The 14,198-nt window shown below is 50.6% G+C and overlaps 1 protein-coding gene across 1 annotated transcript in view; it reads left to right on the top strand.

The window, feature by feature from the left end:
* Positions 1-14,198, top strand: part of CACNA1B (calcium channel, voltage-dependent, N type, alpha 1B subunit) — a 424,961-nt gene that overhangs the window by 188,672 nt on the left and 222,091 nt on the right. The window contains 4 exon segments of the mRNA XM_009888006.1: positions 236-367; positions 1,267-1,339; positions 6,087-6,204; positions 13,989-14,056. Of these exon segments, the coding sequence (XP_009886308.1) occupies positions 236-367; positions 1,267-1,339; positions 6,087-6,204; positions 13,989-14,056 (391 nt within the window).

The raw sequence follows: 14,198 nt of genomic DNA, 5'->3' as shown, positions 1-14,198 counted from the left end.
TGGAAGGAGCTCTGAGGTCTCCCCGGAGCCTTCTCTTCTCCAGGCTGAACCCCCCCAACTGTCCCAGCCTGTCCTCATGGGAGAGGTGCTCCAGCGCTCGGATCATCAAAGATGCTGCTATTCCATGCCATTCTTTGCCTTTTTTTAATAATAAGAAAATAGATCGTATTTATTTCTCACCGAAGGCTCTTCTCCCGCTCATGTTACCTCTTGGCTGCTCTGATCTCCAACGCAGGTACTGGAACTCCCTGAGGAATCTGGTGGTCTCCTTGCTGAACTCCATGAAGTCCATCATCAGTTTGCTCTTCCTGCTGTTCCTGTTCATCGTTGTGTTTGCCTTGCTGGGGATGCAGCTCTTTGGAGGACAGTAAGTTTAATTAATCTTTGTCCTTTCAGGGGTTATCTGATGGCAGTTACCCGGAATAGAGAAGGGAGAGAGGGGCTGCAGGGTTTGAAGGGTTCTCGTGGTGGGCGCAGATGTCGGTCCTTCTGTGCTGCTGAGAAGCGGTCTCGGGTTTATAGAAGAGTTCCTGCTCTGGTGTTTTACCCAGAGCTGAATTCTTTCTGGTTACCCTCATTCAAAGCTCCTGTGTCGTTCCATGGTCCCCACGTACACCCACACCTCTGAAATAGGACTGGAGGAGGCAGCACTTTTTCTGCTGTTAGGGGAAAGGCAAATTCTTTCCCCGATGGCCAGGAAGATGGTGTATTTATTCACTTGGAATATTTCTCTGGTGGAAAACATGGTTTTGTTGAATCTGATTTTTCTCATTAGAAATGCCTGTTGTGATGAATTTTGCAGCAAGAAATATCACAGTATTACCATTTAAACTCTAGCATGAAATTTGAAATGAAATAACATGTGGGTTTTTTTTTTCAATCAATCACTATTTTATCTTTAAAATATTAAAATGAAATGATCTACTAAAAGGGCAATTTCAATTTTGACTTTTAAGCTCGAGGACAAAAACTTCTTGGAATGGTTTGTTCGGCAAAATCATTTGAGGTTTTGATTGTTCATTGTAATTGCAGGTGAAAATGAATTTCAAAGCACTGGAATTTTCTCCAGGAATAAAATTGAGTTTCTGCTAATAGTTCTGTTAAGCATCTTCTCAGAGACGTGGTGTTCCCCGCTGTGGTTGCCTGGGGTGTTACTGCCAGGTGGAACGAATGATGCTCCCTGAGAGGGGTTACAGGGTATTCGGAGGCTGCATGGGAGTTGCTTGTGTCTTACTGCTCTTGTTGTCATTTCTTACTTCTCTCCAGATTCAATTTCCAAGATGAAACACCAACCACGAATTTCGATACCTTCCCTGCCGCCATCCTCACAGTATTCCAGGTAAAGCCATACCTCGTTGCACGTTAGAAAATAAATTCCTGAGCATCTCTTCTTGCTTATGGGGAGGCGAAGTAGTCCCCCAAAAATCTGTGGAATTTAGGAAAGGGGAAATCTCTCCTTCTTATCTGTTTTGCCACACTGATTAACCAGTGCATCATTAAAAATTAATGCTATGGAATGAAGGAAAACCAGAACAAAAGATTTTTTGCTAGGAAAAAAAAAAGATTTGTAAAATAGGCTTTTCTGCGCAGAGCTGAAAGTCCATGCGTGCCCGGGCTTTCTTCTTCTGCAGCCCCTGCCCGGGCTGTATGCACAACAGCATCACTCGCCTGTGCCCCGCTGCGGGAACCGTCCTATCCGAAACCCCAGAGACAGCGAGCGAGCGCCGGGTTGACCTGTTTCCCTTTCTCCCGCGGTTGCTGTGATTTAATGAGGAGAGAGGCTTGAGCTAGCTCCAGGCAGTAAGGAAATAATGTAGCATTTTGCACGGTAATAGCTTGAGATAAGATAATGCTGGATAAGAATTACAGTCGATGGGGGAGCACAGAAAGAGGCATTAGCCTTGGGCAAGTTCCTTCGATGGCAGGGAGAAGTCACAGTTCTGGCAGACGCAGTGCTCAGATTTAAGAGGCTGATTTTGCAGCTGTTCTCTGCCTGCCTTTTTTAAACCAGTGGTTTCAGGTGTTTCAGCAGAGCGCTGGGGATGCTGCACCCTGCGCCACGTGCGGGTACCACTCCCGGGTCTGCGGAAGACTGCACCCATAGCCTGGTCCTACACTAACCGCTGACGTGGCTTGAGCTGAGGCTTGAGCCTGGATCTGAACTCTCGCAGATCTCAGCAAGGCTTGGCTTATGTATTTCAAGTGTCATGTCCCAAAAAAGGGATTTAAAAAAAAAAAAAGGGTTGATGACAATTTTTGGATTGAAACAGAAAGAAAACGTGTCCTGTGACCTCTTCATAAGCAGCTTCATTACAGGTATTGCTTCTCTCCAGATGTGAAGCACGTTCGGTAGAACTTACCTCGCAGGATATTGCAAATCATGATACATTAATATTTGCATAGTATTTTAGTACTCATCAAAGAAAGGGCTTAAAGAAACGTTAAGGTATTGCCATAGAGCCGGAACTGAACCCGAGTCAGGCTCCGGATATGAGCATCTGGAAATCTTGACGTTATTGTGCTTTGGGACGGACCAGAGCTGTCTCTTGAGAATACTTAGCTGAAATATTTCCTTTATATTCCTGAGATAAATACCCCTGTAATGTAGTGGTTGTGGGATGAAGGAAAACACTGTTGGTTTTATGACATTTGTCTAAAATGTCAGAGCTACGAATTAAAACCAGCCAAACCCATCAGCACTGGAGTAGCTCCGGGCAGCCTCGCGGAGGCATTTCCATACCCTCTGCTCCCAGTCCGGCCCCCTCCTCCCCTGAACTGCAAATCCAGTGTCAATGTGTCTTCAACACGGGCTTTGGGCTCTCTTCTAACCTTGTCTTCCATGGAGGCAGGCAAGCCGGCGGGCTTGTTTGGTTGCTGCTCTAATGAGCAGAGTAACATCATTCAGTGAACGCACTCGATGTGTTGAACAAATACAATAAAGGCAGATCCGCCCTGTCCATCCCTAGCCCCTCTGGAGGAGGTTCTTTGTTTAACAAACAGTCTTAAAGCCTTCTGCAGCCTGCCTTAGCCCATTTTGCTTCAGCAGACCTGGCTGGGTCACGGTCCACTGTCATGCAACTCCCAGGACGTATTTTATCCACCCGGCAGCGGGCTGAGCCCCGCTCTCCCCAAATTCCCTTTGAGGAGCATCACACGTTTTTCTCCACCTCCTGGTTCCCAGGAAAGTCTTCGTGAGCTGAATGCCAAGCTGTGTATACACTAAATACAAACACAAAACTATATATAAAAAAAATATATTTTCATATATATCTATATACACATGAAAACTATCTAGTTGCATCTCCCTGTTCCAGCAGTCGTTGAGCTGGAAGTGTGTACAACAGCCGTAAGCGCAGGCTCCACACAGCAGAAAGGCCTGTGTTAACGGTATTGCTCTGCTCCCCGAGAGCCGCTACATAAATAATTACACGCTGCCAGCTGCTAAAAGCTGGAGGAGATGAGGAATGGCGGTGGTAGGATGGGACCAAACCTCAGCTCTGCTGGCGGGTGCCCTGCTGAGGCTGGGGAGCAGAGGTGGCTTGGGCTGGATGTCCCGAGTGCCCGCGCTGCCCTGGCTGCCCTGCCCGCGAGAAACGACACTGAGCTGGCGTGATTTGGCATTTACTCGGGGCCTTCTTCGGGAGAACGTCTCGCTTTCAGCACAGCCCTCTGAAATGGCGCGGTTCTGCTCCTCGGCAGCCGAGCGTCTCCCGCCGTTAATGTGCTCATTAGTCCATTCAGGTTTCATGACAGCTCTTTTTCACCTGATGGCTCCTCAGCCAAGCCTAAGTATTAAATGCCGAGAGGCACTCGACAAAATGTTCATTTGGGGCAGCCAAAAGCAGTTTTGGGCCCCGGGAGAAACAATATGTTTAGGCTTCACTCTACACCGAAGTCCTCATTGCTCGCGCCCCTCCCTCTGCTACGCTGTCCTTTTCTCTCCCGTAGCAAAAAGTTCTTATAGCATCCATAAACACAGGCGTTACAAGGCAGAAATACTTTTATTTACTGCGTGCGCTCTGCTCCTCAAGGGCTGCTGCCTAATTGCTTAAGTAATTCCTCCAGCTGATGGGTGACAGTGCAAACAGTGGAAGGACACCGGGTCAAAATCTGTGTCCTCTTGCCGTGGCCTCAGAGCATCCCCAGCTCTGCCCGGGCAGGCTGGTTCGTTTACGCTATTTCTCTCTCTGCAAAAGTTCCACCAATCATTTTTTTTTTCCCCCCTTTAAGTGTTTGTTCCACTTCCAAACTAATCCAGTTGGATTTTCAAACCCAGACCCCAACCTGCTGGACCTGTTTATGCACAGCCTGTAATTTGTGATACCCGGTGCCTCCTGCTCTCCTGCAGGGCATAGACCTGTTCCCGCTGGTTTCCCCTTCCACGAATGTTTGTGTGAACAGAAATCCCTTTATGGTTATTCCTAGAAAGCAGGAACAATTGCGAATTCATGGAAACGGTGTGAATGCAAGTTTGTGAAGAGCATTGTGCGTAATCGAGTGCCAGAGTTGAAAGCCCAGTGCCCGGGTTCGTGTTGTCTGGTGAAAACCCAGAGCGACCCCGGCGGTGTGGGTTAGGCTTGGGCTCTCAATTTGGGGCTCTGCATTACTTGAGACCGGATTCTGCGTTTAGTAAACAAGGTTGTGTGTGCTCTGTATGTCCCTGTGTCTACACTTGCTCTTAACTTATTGCTGTCATCAGCACTGACCCCGCAGCAAGAAATTTTCTCTCTATCAGCAGCTGACGACTGGTCTGGAATTTGCAATCATTTTGAGCATATTGTGTGCACATGGGACTTGATTACTACAGTGCACATCGTGCTTTGGGCTTTTATTGTTTTGGTTTTTTTTTTTCCTTTTTTTTCTTCTGCTAACACGAAGACAACTTCCTATGTAGGAATTTGAGCTTCGCATCCCAGTGGGCATGTTTTAATGTACTAAAAGTAACTCCCTCCCGGCTCTGCCATGGCAGGCGGATGAAGCGCTGATCTGCCCGAAACGCGGCTGCGTTACAGTCGTCGGTGAAGAACAGGACTGGCAGGTCACTCGGGCTGGTGCAAAATTAGCATCTGGCATGACGAGGCTTATTTGAGTCTTGGGTGTTTTCACTTACTCTGATTAGTTAGTCTATTATTCATGTGTTTGCTAATTAGCTTGGGGTCGGCATGCAGAACCTGCAGCCAGGGCAGCTCTGCAGAGCCGGGCTGCGCTCGTGCGCACCTCTACGAGGACGCAGGAGGAGCAGAGTCCCCTTCTGTCCCTCATCTCTCCTCACTCATACATGTTTGCTTATTGCTTTTGCTTAAGGATTTTTTTGGGGGTGTTTTTTTGTGGTTTGTGGCCATCCGGGTGACGGAGCGTCCTCTTGGCCTTGGCAAGCGGGAGACCTGGAGAAGAACCAGTTGCGGTGCAGCTCCCAGGCAAACCCGGCAGCGGTTGTGCCGGCATTTGGAGAAATGCTCGCGCTGCCCGCAGCCCTGAGGAGCAGAGGAATGGTGGAAGATGGGGGTTGGGAGAGTTTCCCCTCCGGTTACGCAGTTACTCGGCGTGTGTGGGTTGGGGGCACGCTGGGCAAAGCCTTTCTGTGTGAAGCGGGTGAAAGGAGTTGGCGCTGGCAGAGGTCCCACTCGGGGCACTGGGATTAGAGGTCAGAGGTGTCTCAGGTCGGTGGGAAATGCCGTGCAGGGAGCTGTGGGAACCCGGTGTCTCTGCACGACCTAAAAATGGAGAGAGGGGAGAAATTTTGCTGGGGGTGAAGTGTTGGAACGTGGCTTTTGCTGCCTCTGCCTGCACAAGAGGCGACGGTGGGAGGTGGGCAGTGGGCACATTAGCAAGAGGGGGCGGGAATGGGGCAATGGTCCTCCCTCAATGGTCCTCCCTCCTCCTCAGCCCGTGCCAGAGGAGAGAGCTGCATCCAGCCGGGGGTGAGACCGTCCGGGGCCGGGGGTTGATGTCCGACCCTGCAGTCTGCTGCACTGATGTGCGTTTTCCCCTCCGAGGCCGGTCCTGCCTCTCTCCCCCAGACCTTATCTACTTTGTCTTTCCTTTGAGTCACCCCTTCTTCTTCTCTCTTGAATTGCGCTGTGCAGATCCTGACGGGGGAAGACTGGAACGCGGTGATGTACCACGGCATAGAGTCGCAGGGCGGCGTCCGCTCGGGGATGTTCTCCTCCATTTACTTCATCGTCCTGACGTTGTTTGGTAACTGTATCCTTACACACTGCCTTGTGTTGGTGGCACAGTGTGCCACACACCCTTCCTGGTGCCAGGAATATCTAATTTTATTTAAATTCTTACACCCCCAATTCCACTTTTTAAACCCAAATCATTGCTAAACTTTGCTCCTTGCAGCACCCGGGGTAAGAGACGTAGGTAAGTTGTCCATGTTGGTGTCACTTTTCTGATGGCAATGCGAGCATAGTCTTCATTCATTTTCAGTTTCATGTTTTACCTTAAAAATGTCCTATTATAAGTCAATTTATGTTGTGGGAAAAATGATTGATGTCAAGAGAGAGCAGGACCTCTGTGCTTTGAATATCTTCACATATAGTTTGCGCTGAGTTGGAGGAAGGAAGAGCTGAGGATGGTTTGGGGTGTAGATCAGGCTCTGGTCTCTCGGTGCCTTGTCTGCAGGGCAGCTTAACCAGCGGTGCTATTCCAAGTGCTTGTAAATTGTCCTGTCTCCACAGAACGCTTAAAACTAAAGTCCATATCTTGGGTTCAGGGCTCTGGGAGTATTCCATCACGTTCCGAGACCTGACACATGAAGTCTCTGAAGATGTTTTGTTCGGCTTAGCCATGAAAAATGGGAGCAACAGGAAACTGGGAGCTCACGTTCCCCCCCAGAATGTCCCCGGGTGTCTGCTGGAGAACCGGCAGCACCTCTGATGTGTGTTATGTCCCTGGAGAGGTCTGAGGAGGCAAGACCACAGCAGTCAGATGGAGATGGGGTTTGGAAGGGGAGGCTGTATTTTATACAGAAATCAGCAATGAGATTCTGTGATCTAATGGCTGGGTGTGATGAGGAGAGCCAGCGGCGCATAGAAATTGTGATGGCTCTGTCCCTGCTTCATGATGGGGGATGCTGATGGGCTGATATTGCGTAGATTGCTCACATTAACTAAGTACAAAACCTTTGGTGCGAGACGTTTGCTGGCTGCAGCCGCAAGCTGTGTGGAGTCAAACAGAGCATCCTTAAAAATGGAAAAACTGTTGCGTAGACGAGGCAGCCTGGCTGGTTTGTTTGTTCTGTAAAATAGGGATAATAAGGCTGAGCGTTGCTGCTCTGCTTGAGAGCTCTCTGGAGGGTTTCCCAACAGCCCCAACCTTCTTACCAGTTACAGTCCCAGCGTTCGACTTTTCCTAGGAGTCCCGTTTGGGCTGGCAGCATCCGCTGGATACCTAGGGGAGAGGGAAGGTACGTGGGGGAAATACTTGTGCTGAAGATGGAGAGTTGTTACAGACATCGTCCCCTTCGCCTGGCGGCCAAGATGACAAGAGATGAGACATCAGCGCCCACAGACTGCATGGCTGAGCTCCGGCCCTCTGCTTTGCCTGAAATCTCCCCATTAGCACGAGGAATGGAGACGGGGAAGGGCGGAGCAGACAGCGCGCGAGCCGTGCTTGTCACACAAGTGTGTCTCTGCGGGATTGATCCCATTAACGTGCGCTGTCGGAGCCAGAGCAGCCGTGATGCCCGGGCTGGCTCGGCGGCTCAGCTCAGACATCCGCCTCGTGGCGGGCAGCGTGTCCCCTTCCAGAAACATGGGGCTTTGGGAAACTGGGTCAATGGAGAGCTGGGAGGGAGGGAGTTCTCTAAATCCTCAGGGCTTGGCATTTGAAAATGAGATTAAGCTATAATCAGGCTTGACAGCAGAGCTGAGAGAGAGACTTTTAACCTCAGAGCAGCTAAGAGCCAGCATTTTTGAGGAATGGGATATGAATTCCCTTCTTGCAGTTTTAATTCAGAGGGGGCTTCTCCCTCATCCTTTCATTAATTAGAGCAGGAGATTTTCAAGAGGAGGGAGTAAGGACCTGGTTCACCTATTGCCACTGCCATGAATTTGGCATTTCCCTCTGCTTGCCCTGGCAGAGTGCTGACTCGAAACCTTACCCACTTTCTCCCCAAATATCACCCCGCCAGAGAGCAGCCGTCTTACTTTCCCTTCTGCTGTCCTGCTGCCGAGGAGATCCAGGAGGTGGCTTTCCTGGCTGCTTCCCCGGGACCACCTCCAGTGCCCCTCTCATGCCCTTTGCCCGCGGGCGCACGCTGGTGGCACACCTTCAGCGCCGGCGGAGCGCTCCTCGGGGCACCGTCTGGGCGTTTAGCACGGAGGAAGTGTTGGGTGGGATTCTTGGGCTCTCCACGAGTCCTGCAGATGGGGGTGAGTTTGCTGCAGGTGGGTTTCTGGGAGCACGAAGCACAGAGAGAGGGGAGAGCTGGCTGGCAAGGGGTAACAACGCTCAGAAACCCTTTTATAATGTCCTGGAAGACTTCTTTCACCAGCCTCTAGTGGTCAGAGGCATAAACCTTGAAGCAACTCTATTAATTTCCATGGCGACTTACATCCCTCTTGGAGAATGAGAGGCCTGGCCCGGATCGGCTCTGTAGACCCTCGGTCTGAGAGCATCGGCCACTTTCACCGAGAGCTCGTAAGAGCCTTTCGGCATCGCGTATAGTCCTGTTTGCCATTAAGCACCCTGGGCAGGAGGGGAGAGCTGAGCCTGGAGTGCGTGATGGAGGATGAGGGGTTAAATCTTTTCCTTGTCTGTTTTCCATGGGAATGGCAGGAGTGAGCCCACTGACGCTTGCGCTGATATGTCAAACGGTATTTCAGTAAGGTCGGTGCTACCCCTGCTTTTCACCAGCTGCAGTTTTGATGCTGAGAGCAAGCAGCAGGCAGTCATTCATCTCCGAGGGAAAGCTGACCTGTATGACTTACCAGGGACTTAAGTTATCATTAACTGTCCAAACATAACCAGGAACGTCTGGAAATAAAGTTTAGTTGGCCAGAAAAGACCAGTCCTGCTTTTTTGCAGGAAATGAAATAGTCATTAATGTCACTTGATGCTGCAGTGCCGCAGCAGTGTTAAGGACAGGCGAGCGTACGTGTCTGAGCCTGGGGCTCGCCTTCCCGAGGAGAGCCCCACAGCCCAGCAGACACCAAGAGGACACCCTATAGAGAGCAGTCCGAGCTGTTGATTAGCTTAATTATAGATTAGATGAACGTGAACTGTCTTTTCTGCTCTGACTTGGGTCTTCACAAAGATCCCCCCCACCTCTGCCTTACAGAAGTCCCTCCAAAAAGCTTTAAAAATACTTTTTTTATGTAATGGATTTTTTTCCTTTGTCAAGTGTGGATTTGTCACCAGCCCTCCCCACACGGGCGCTCACTGCGGCTGAATTTCTGAAGTGGGACTTTATGTTTTTGTTCTCTTCTATCACTACCATTGAAATCAGTCTAAGCCCTTCTAGATGCTCATCAGCGAAAGGCACTTCGGTTCCTCTGCCAGGAGGGGTTTTAATTTCAATTTTTGAACACTGGCATTGGGTGAGTCCATTTTTAAGAGTTTAGGCAGACTGGATCAAACCTTGTTAGAGAATTGGCGTTGGCGATTTTTGGGTCAGCTTGCAAAACTTGCTCTTTTTAAACATGACTCACTCCTTTCTCTCCCAGAGCTGCTCGGGGGCACTGTGATTGTTCTTTTTCATGCAGGAGAAAGGCGGGTGGGTGCCCCTTCTCACTGCACCTCAGTTGTTTCTTTGAATCCCTTTACTTCTTTCTCCAAGGGACTATTGCAAGGAAAAGATCCAGAAACTTTGTGTAAGTCAGAAGTCTCTCACAGTACATTCCTGGTTCCAGATTTTCTGCGCAGAGCCAGACCTCTGCATCTGAAACGGCTTAATGAAAGTAGTATGATTAGAGTGACAGCAGGATTTGGCCCATTTTCTAGGAAATTACACGGTGCCTGTATTCATTGTTATCCAGTTAATTGATAAATTGATGCATCTGTTGAGGAAAAAAAAAAAAAAGAATAGAAAAAAACCCCATGAAAAACTGCGGAGGAGACTGAAATGAAACGCAGCAAATGCCTGGAACACGCTGCCCTTCCCCTCGCCCTTAGCAGGAGAGCCGTACTCGGCACCAGTACGCTCCGCTGGCCAGCGGGGTCCCTGGGTCTGCCCAGGTCATACAGCCTGCACCAGAGACTGGGGGATACTTGGGAGTCCCCAAGCCCTGCAGATAGGGCTGAGGGACCTTTTTTGGGGGGCAGAACCACCCAAGTCTGCCAGCTTATGTCTGCTTTGGAGACAGAACAAAACAGCCTAATCTGTTAAAAAAAAGAATAAAATTCCAGTGGTTGATTATGTTACACGAGACATTTTCAGCATCTGTGTGTAGGAGGCAGGGGGAGGAAGACAGTTTTATTACTGAGACGTACATTCCCAGAGCTTGGAAGTGGTTCCAATGTGTTGGAAGCACCCCAGAGGGAGAAACCCAAACAGTCGGCACCGGCCGGCGCAGCAGTGCCTCAGCCCCCCTGCCCGCACCCCCTGCCCGCACCCGCAGCCATCTCTTGCCAACCGTCGGTTAAAAGGAAAAGAAGAAATTAGTATCTTTGCCAATGAAGAGCTGATTGAGCTCTGACTTCAGCGTAGGGGGAGGTCGATCGTTTCAGCATCGGCTTTCCCTCTCTCTTGTTCTTCCCCTGCCGGGCTCACCAGGATCGGGGTGCTCCCGCCCCACGCTCGTTGCTGTCCTGCTGCAACAGAGGAAGGAGCAAGTGATGGGCGTCATATATCAAACCTCTGTCTGTCCCAGAGGAATCATCTATACGTAATCATAGAATCATAGAATGGTCAGTCCCTTTTCATAGAATCATAGAATCACAGAGAGGTTTGGGTTGGAAGGGACCTTAAAGACCATCCAGTCCACCCCCTGCCCTGGGCAGGGACACCTCCCACCAGCCCAGGTTGCTCCAAGCCCCGTCCAACCTGGCCTTGAACCCCTCCAGGGATGGGGCAGCCACAGCTTCTCGGGGCAACCTGCCCCAGGGGCTCACCGCCCTCACAGGGAAACATTTCTTCCTGATCTCTCATCTAAATCTCCCGTCTTCCAGTTTGAAGCCATTCCCCCTCGTCCTATCACTCCATGCCCTTGGAAGAAGTCCCCCCCCCCAGCTCTCCTGGAGCCCCTTTAGGCACTGGAAGGGGCTCTAAGGTCTCCCCGGAGCCTTCTCTTCTCCAGGCTGAACTCCCCCAACTCTCTCCGCCTCTCCTCCCAGCAGAGGGGCTCCAGCCCTGTGATCATCCTCATGGCCCTCCTCCATCTGAGGATGGATAAAACATGATAAAACCTCCATCTTGTGTTACATGAAACGGAGAAAACCTGAGGGATGAGCTGGCCTTTGCCTGGAGAAACCCCAGGGCTCTGCGCCCCATCCCCATCAGGATGCAGATGCACCCTAAGAGATTAAACAGAGCTCCTGCTTTCCACTGTTGCAGGCAGAGGCTCCAGTTTGGACAGGCATTCAGGCTCTGGAGACACTTGTCTCAACGGGAATTAGGGACGGGAACGTCTGGTTCTGTAGTCTTGGCTGAATTGCATTTGGTAAAAGCTCTTGAGAGGGAAAGCAAAGAAGCTTCGAGGTGGTTGTTGGGCTGACTTTGGTCCCCGGCTGCCCTGGGCTGTCTCCTGGTGCCGTGCCAGCGCGGGGCAGTGGCTCTGCAGCCCGTATGATGGGGAGTTCTGGGCTCGCTCCTGCTCCTGCAGCCCATCCATCAGCCTCGCACTGCTCCTCTGTTTATAAACCACAGCTGCCTCCTCCAGGCATCCTGCCGAGAAAGAGAAAGCAATCAGAGGGCCAAGGTTTCCCAAAAATCTCGGTGCGGGTTTGCCAGCAGCCTGGCAGCTCACATCTCGCCTCTCCTGCCCTCGCTGCAGCCGTGGTCCTCATCACGCCGCTCTCGTCCCTCGGTCCTGCGGTGCTGCGGGCATTGCTGCCAGCTCACAGCCAAAGCAGGGGACACCTTCACCCCGCGGAAGATAACTGGGTTCGTTGCCTAAAACTGCTGCGAGACGTTTCGCTGGGCTGGTGGGGACCTGCCGCTGGTCCCAGGCTGGTGTTGGGCTCTGGTGGGGACGGTGCGGCACAAACCCACCGCAGCGCATTGCTGTTAGAGCCTGTAAGACTCTCCAGAGGGTAAATACTCATGAGACCAACTTTGTTCTCATGTACGTTCATATTTAGAGGAGCAGCCGCAGCTTTGCACAGCTATGGAGTGAGTGACTCTGCTGTCACCAGGTCGTGCGCAAGAGCAAAATGCGTTTTCTTCTTCTTGGAGAGCAGTTGAGATTGGGTTTTGCTTTGTTTGCTCTCCTTTCCTATGCAAAGGTATCTGATTTACAACTGTTTTGGGGCTGTTTTGCAGACGTGTAGCTGGAATAACCGACAATAAAATATACGAAGGGACAAGTAATAGCTGAAGCCATTAAGCGGAAAAAAATGAAAATAAAATATGAATAAATAATTATAGGGAAATGTTATGTCTTAGTGATATAATGCAGTGCTGTGCAGAGAGACCCAGGCTAGCGTGGGCGCTGGCGCTTGTTTTGCTGGGCTATATGCAATTTGGCCTGGACTAACGGCCCCTTTCCCGGCAGAGCTCATTAGCTCGGGCCGGGTGTCCTGCTAACGGGCTTTTCTGGAGCTGTGCTCTACGTGATGCTGCAGCATTCAGGACAGAGGATGTCCACAGCGATTTAATTGTCATATCGTCTTCAGTGTGATCAGTCATGATAGTTTCCTCCCACCCGTATGTAACGCAGCAGCGACCTAAGCTTAACTTTCTCATGGTACCCAATGCCTTTAAATAGCTATGCCTATATATCGTGCAAATGTTGGCTTTAAAATGACCGATTTTCAGGAGCTCTCCTGGTTTTAAACAAGCGGGGAAAAATGAAGGTGATCACCTGTGTGCGTGTGTACGGGCAGGAGGGCGGCTGTGGGTTTTCTGGAATGAAACAAGGGGGCTGCTGTGTCTGTACGACCACCGTGTGGTCCTGTACCAGCTGCACCCATAGTGTTGTACAGCCCGTCTGCCCAGCACGCCTGTGGATCTTCTCCGGGTAATATGTGCCGGGAAGAGAGCAACGGGTGTCCGGCCCCGCTGCGCTGTGGAGCTGCCTGCCGGTGCGGGGGAGGGAGAAATGAAGACAGCACTGGTGCGAGGGGTCAATCCATATGTCCTGGTTTGAGCGACACAGGACTAATGTCTCTTCTAATGCTTGGGAAAACTGCCCTTTTAGAAGACTCTAGTGTCTGAATTGGTGAAAATATTCACTTTATAGCCAGCTATGGTGTGCGGGTTTCAAGGTCTCGGTGTTTTCAACCTCACCAGGTGTGGGGATGAGGAGCGAGACGCGGGCACTTGACCCAAGCTGCCAACGGGGTTATTGCATACCACGAACGGCACATTCACAATAAATTAGAAAGTTTGCTGTGGAGTGCTCTCTCCCCCTCGATGGCCGCCATCCTGGGAACTCCTCGCCCCGGTGCCGGAGCCCCGAGCCCTTCCCTTCCTCCCGAAGCCGCAGCGCTGACAGTGTCCCACGTGGGCTGTCACTGCTGGGGGTGCACAGCTTCCCCTGATAGAATGGGCTGAGTGTATTTTATATTAGTATTGGGATCAATATTGGTTCTTTAATATTATTAATGTTAATTATCTAGTCTTATTCTATGAAATCTATTTATATTTGAAGCCCCCAGGTTTCCTTGTTTCTTCCCCGATTCCCTTTCCCAGGTGGGGAGGGGTCTTTGGGTGAGAGAATAATTGTCTAAATGACAATAAATTGTTGTGGGTTCCTCAAACCATAACACCACAACGTACCGATGACTGTAAGTGGGGAAGAAGGGTGGTGGCAGCAGAAGGGGAACAGTTCACTGTATTGGCTGTGTGAAGATCTTTTTCCTTAGCTGCTCCCCAAAAGATACGCTCCTGAATGTCTTCTTGGCTATCGCTGTTGACAATCTGGCAAATGCCCAAGAGCTGACCAAGGTACGTACGAGACTTCTGTTTCTTCAAACTTAGTCCCCAGTGCACGTCCCCGACCCCTCCAGACACCCGGAGGTTTCCCCCAGAGCCCGTTCACGCCGTGTCCCTGTTTACCAGTTGGCATTGCAGAGAGGGACCTGGAGGT

Source organism: Charadrius vociferus, unplaced genomic scaffold (genome assembly GCF_000708025.1).
Source record: "Charadrius vociferus isolate BGI_N301 unplaced genomic scaffold, ASM70802v2 scaffold1040, whole genome shotgun sequence".
In the NCBI taxonomy this organism is placed as follows: Eukaryota; Metazoa; Chordata; class Aves; order Charadriiformes; family Charadriidae; genus Charadrius; species Charadrius vociferus.
Note: the sequence above shows the minus strand (reverse complement) of the source record. Positions and strands in the feature narration are given on the sequence as shown.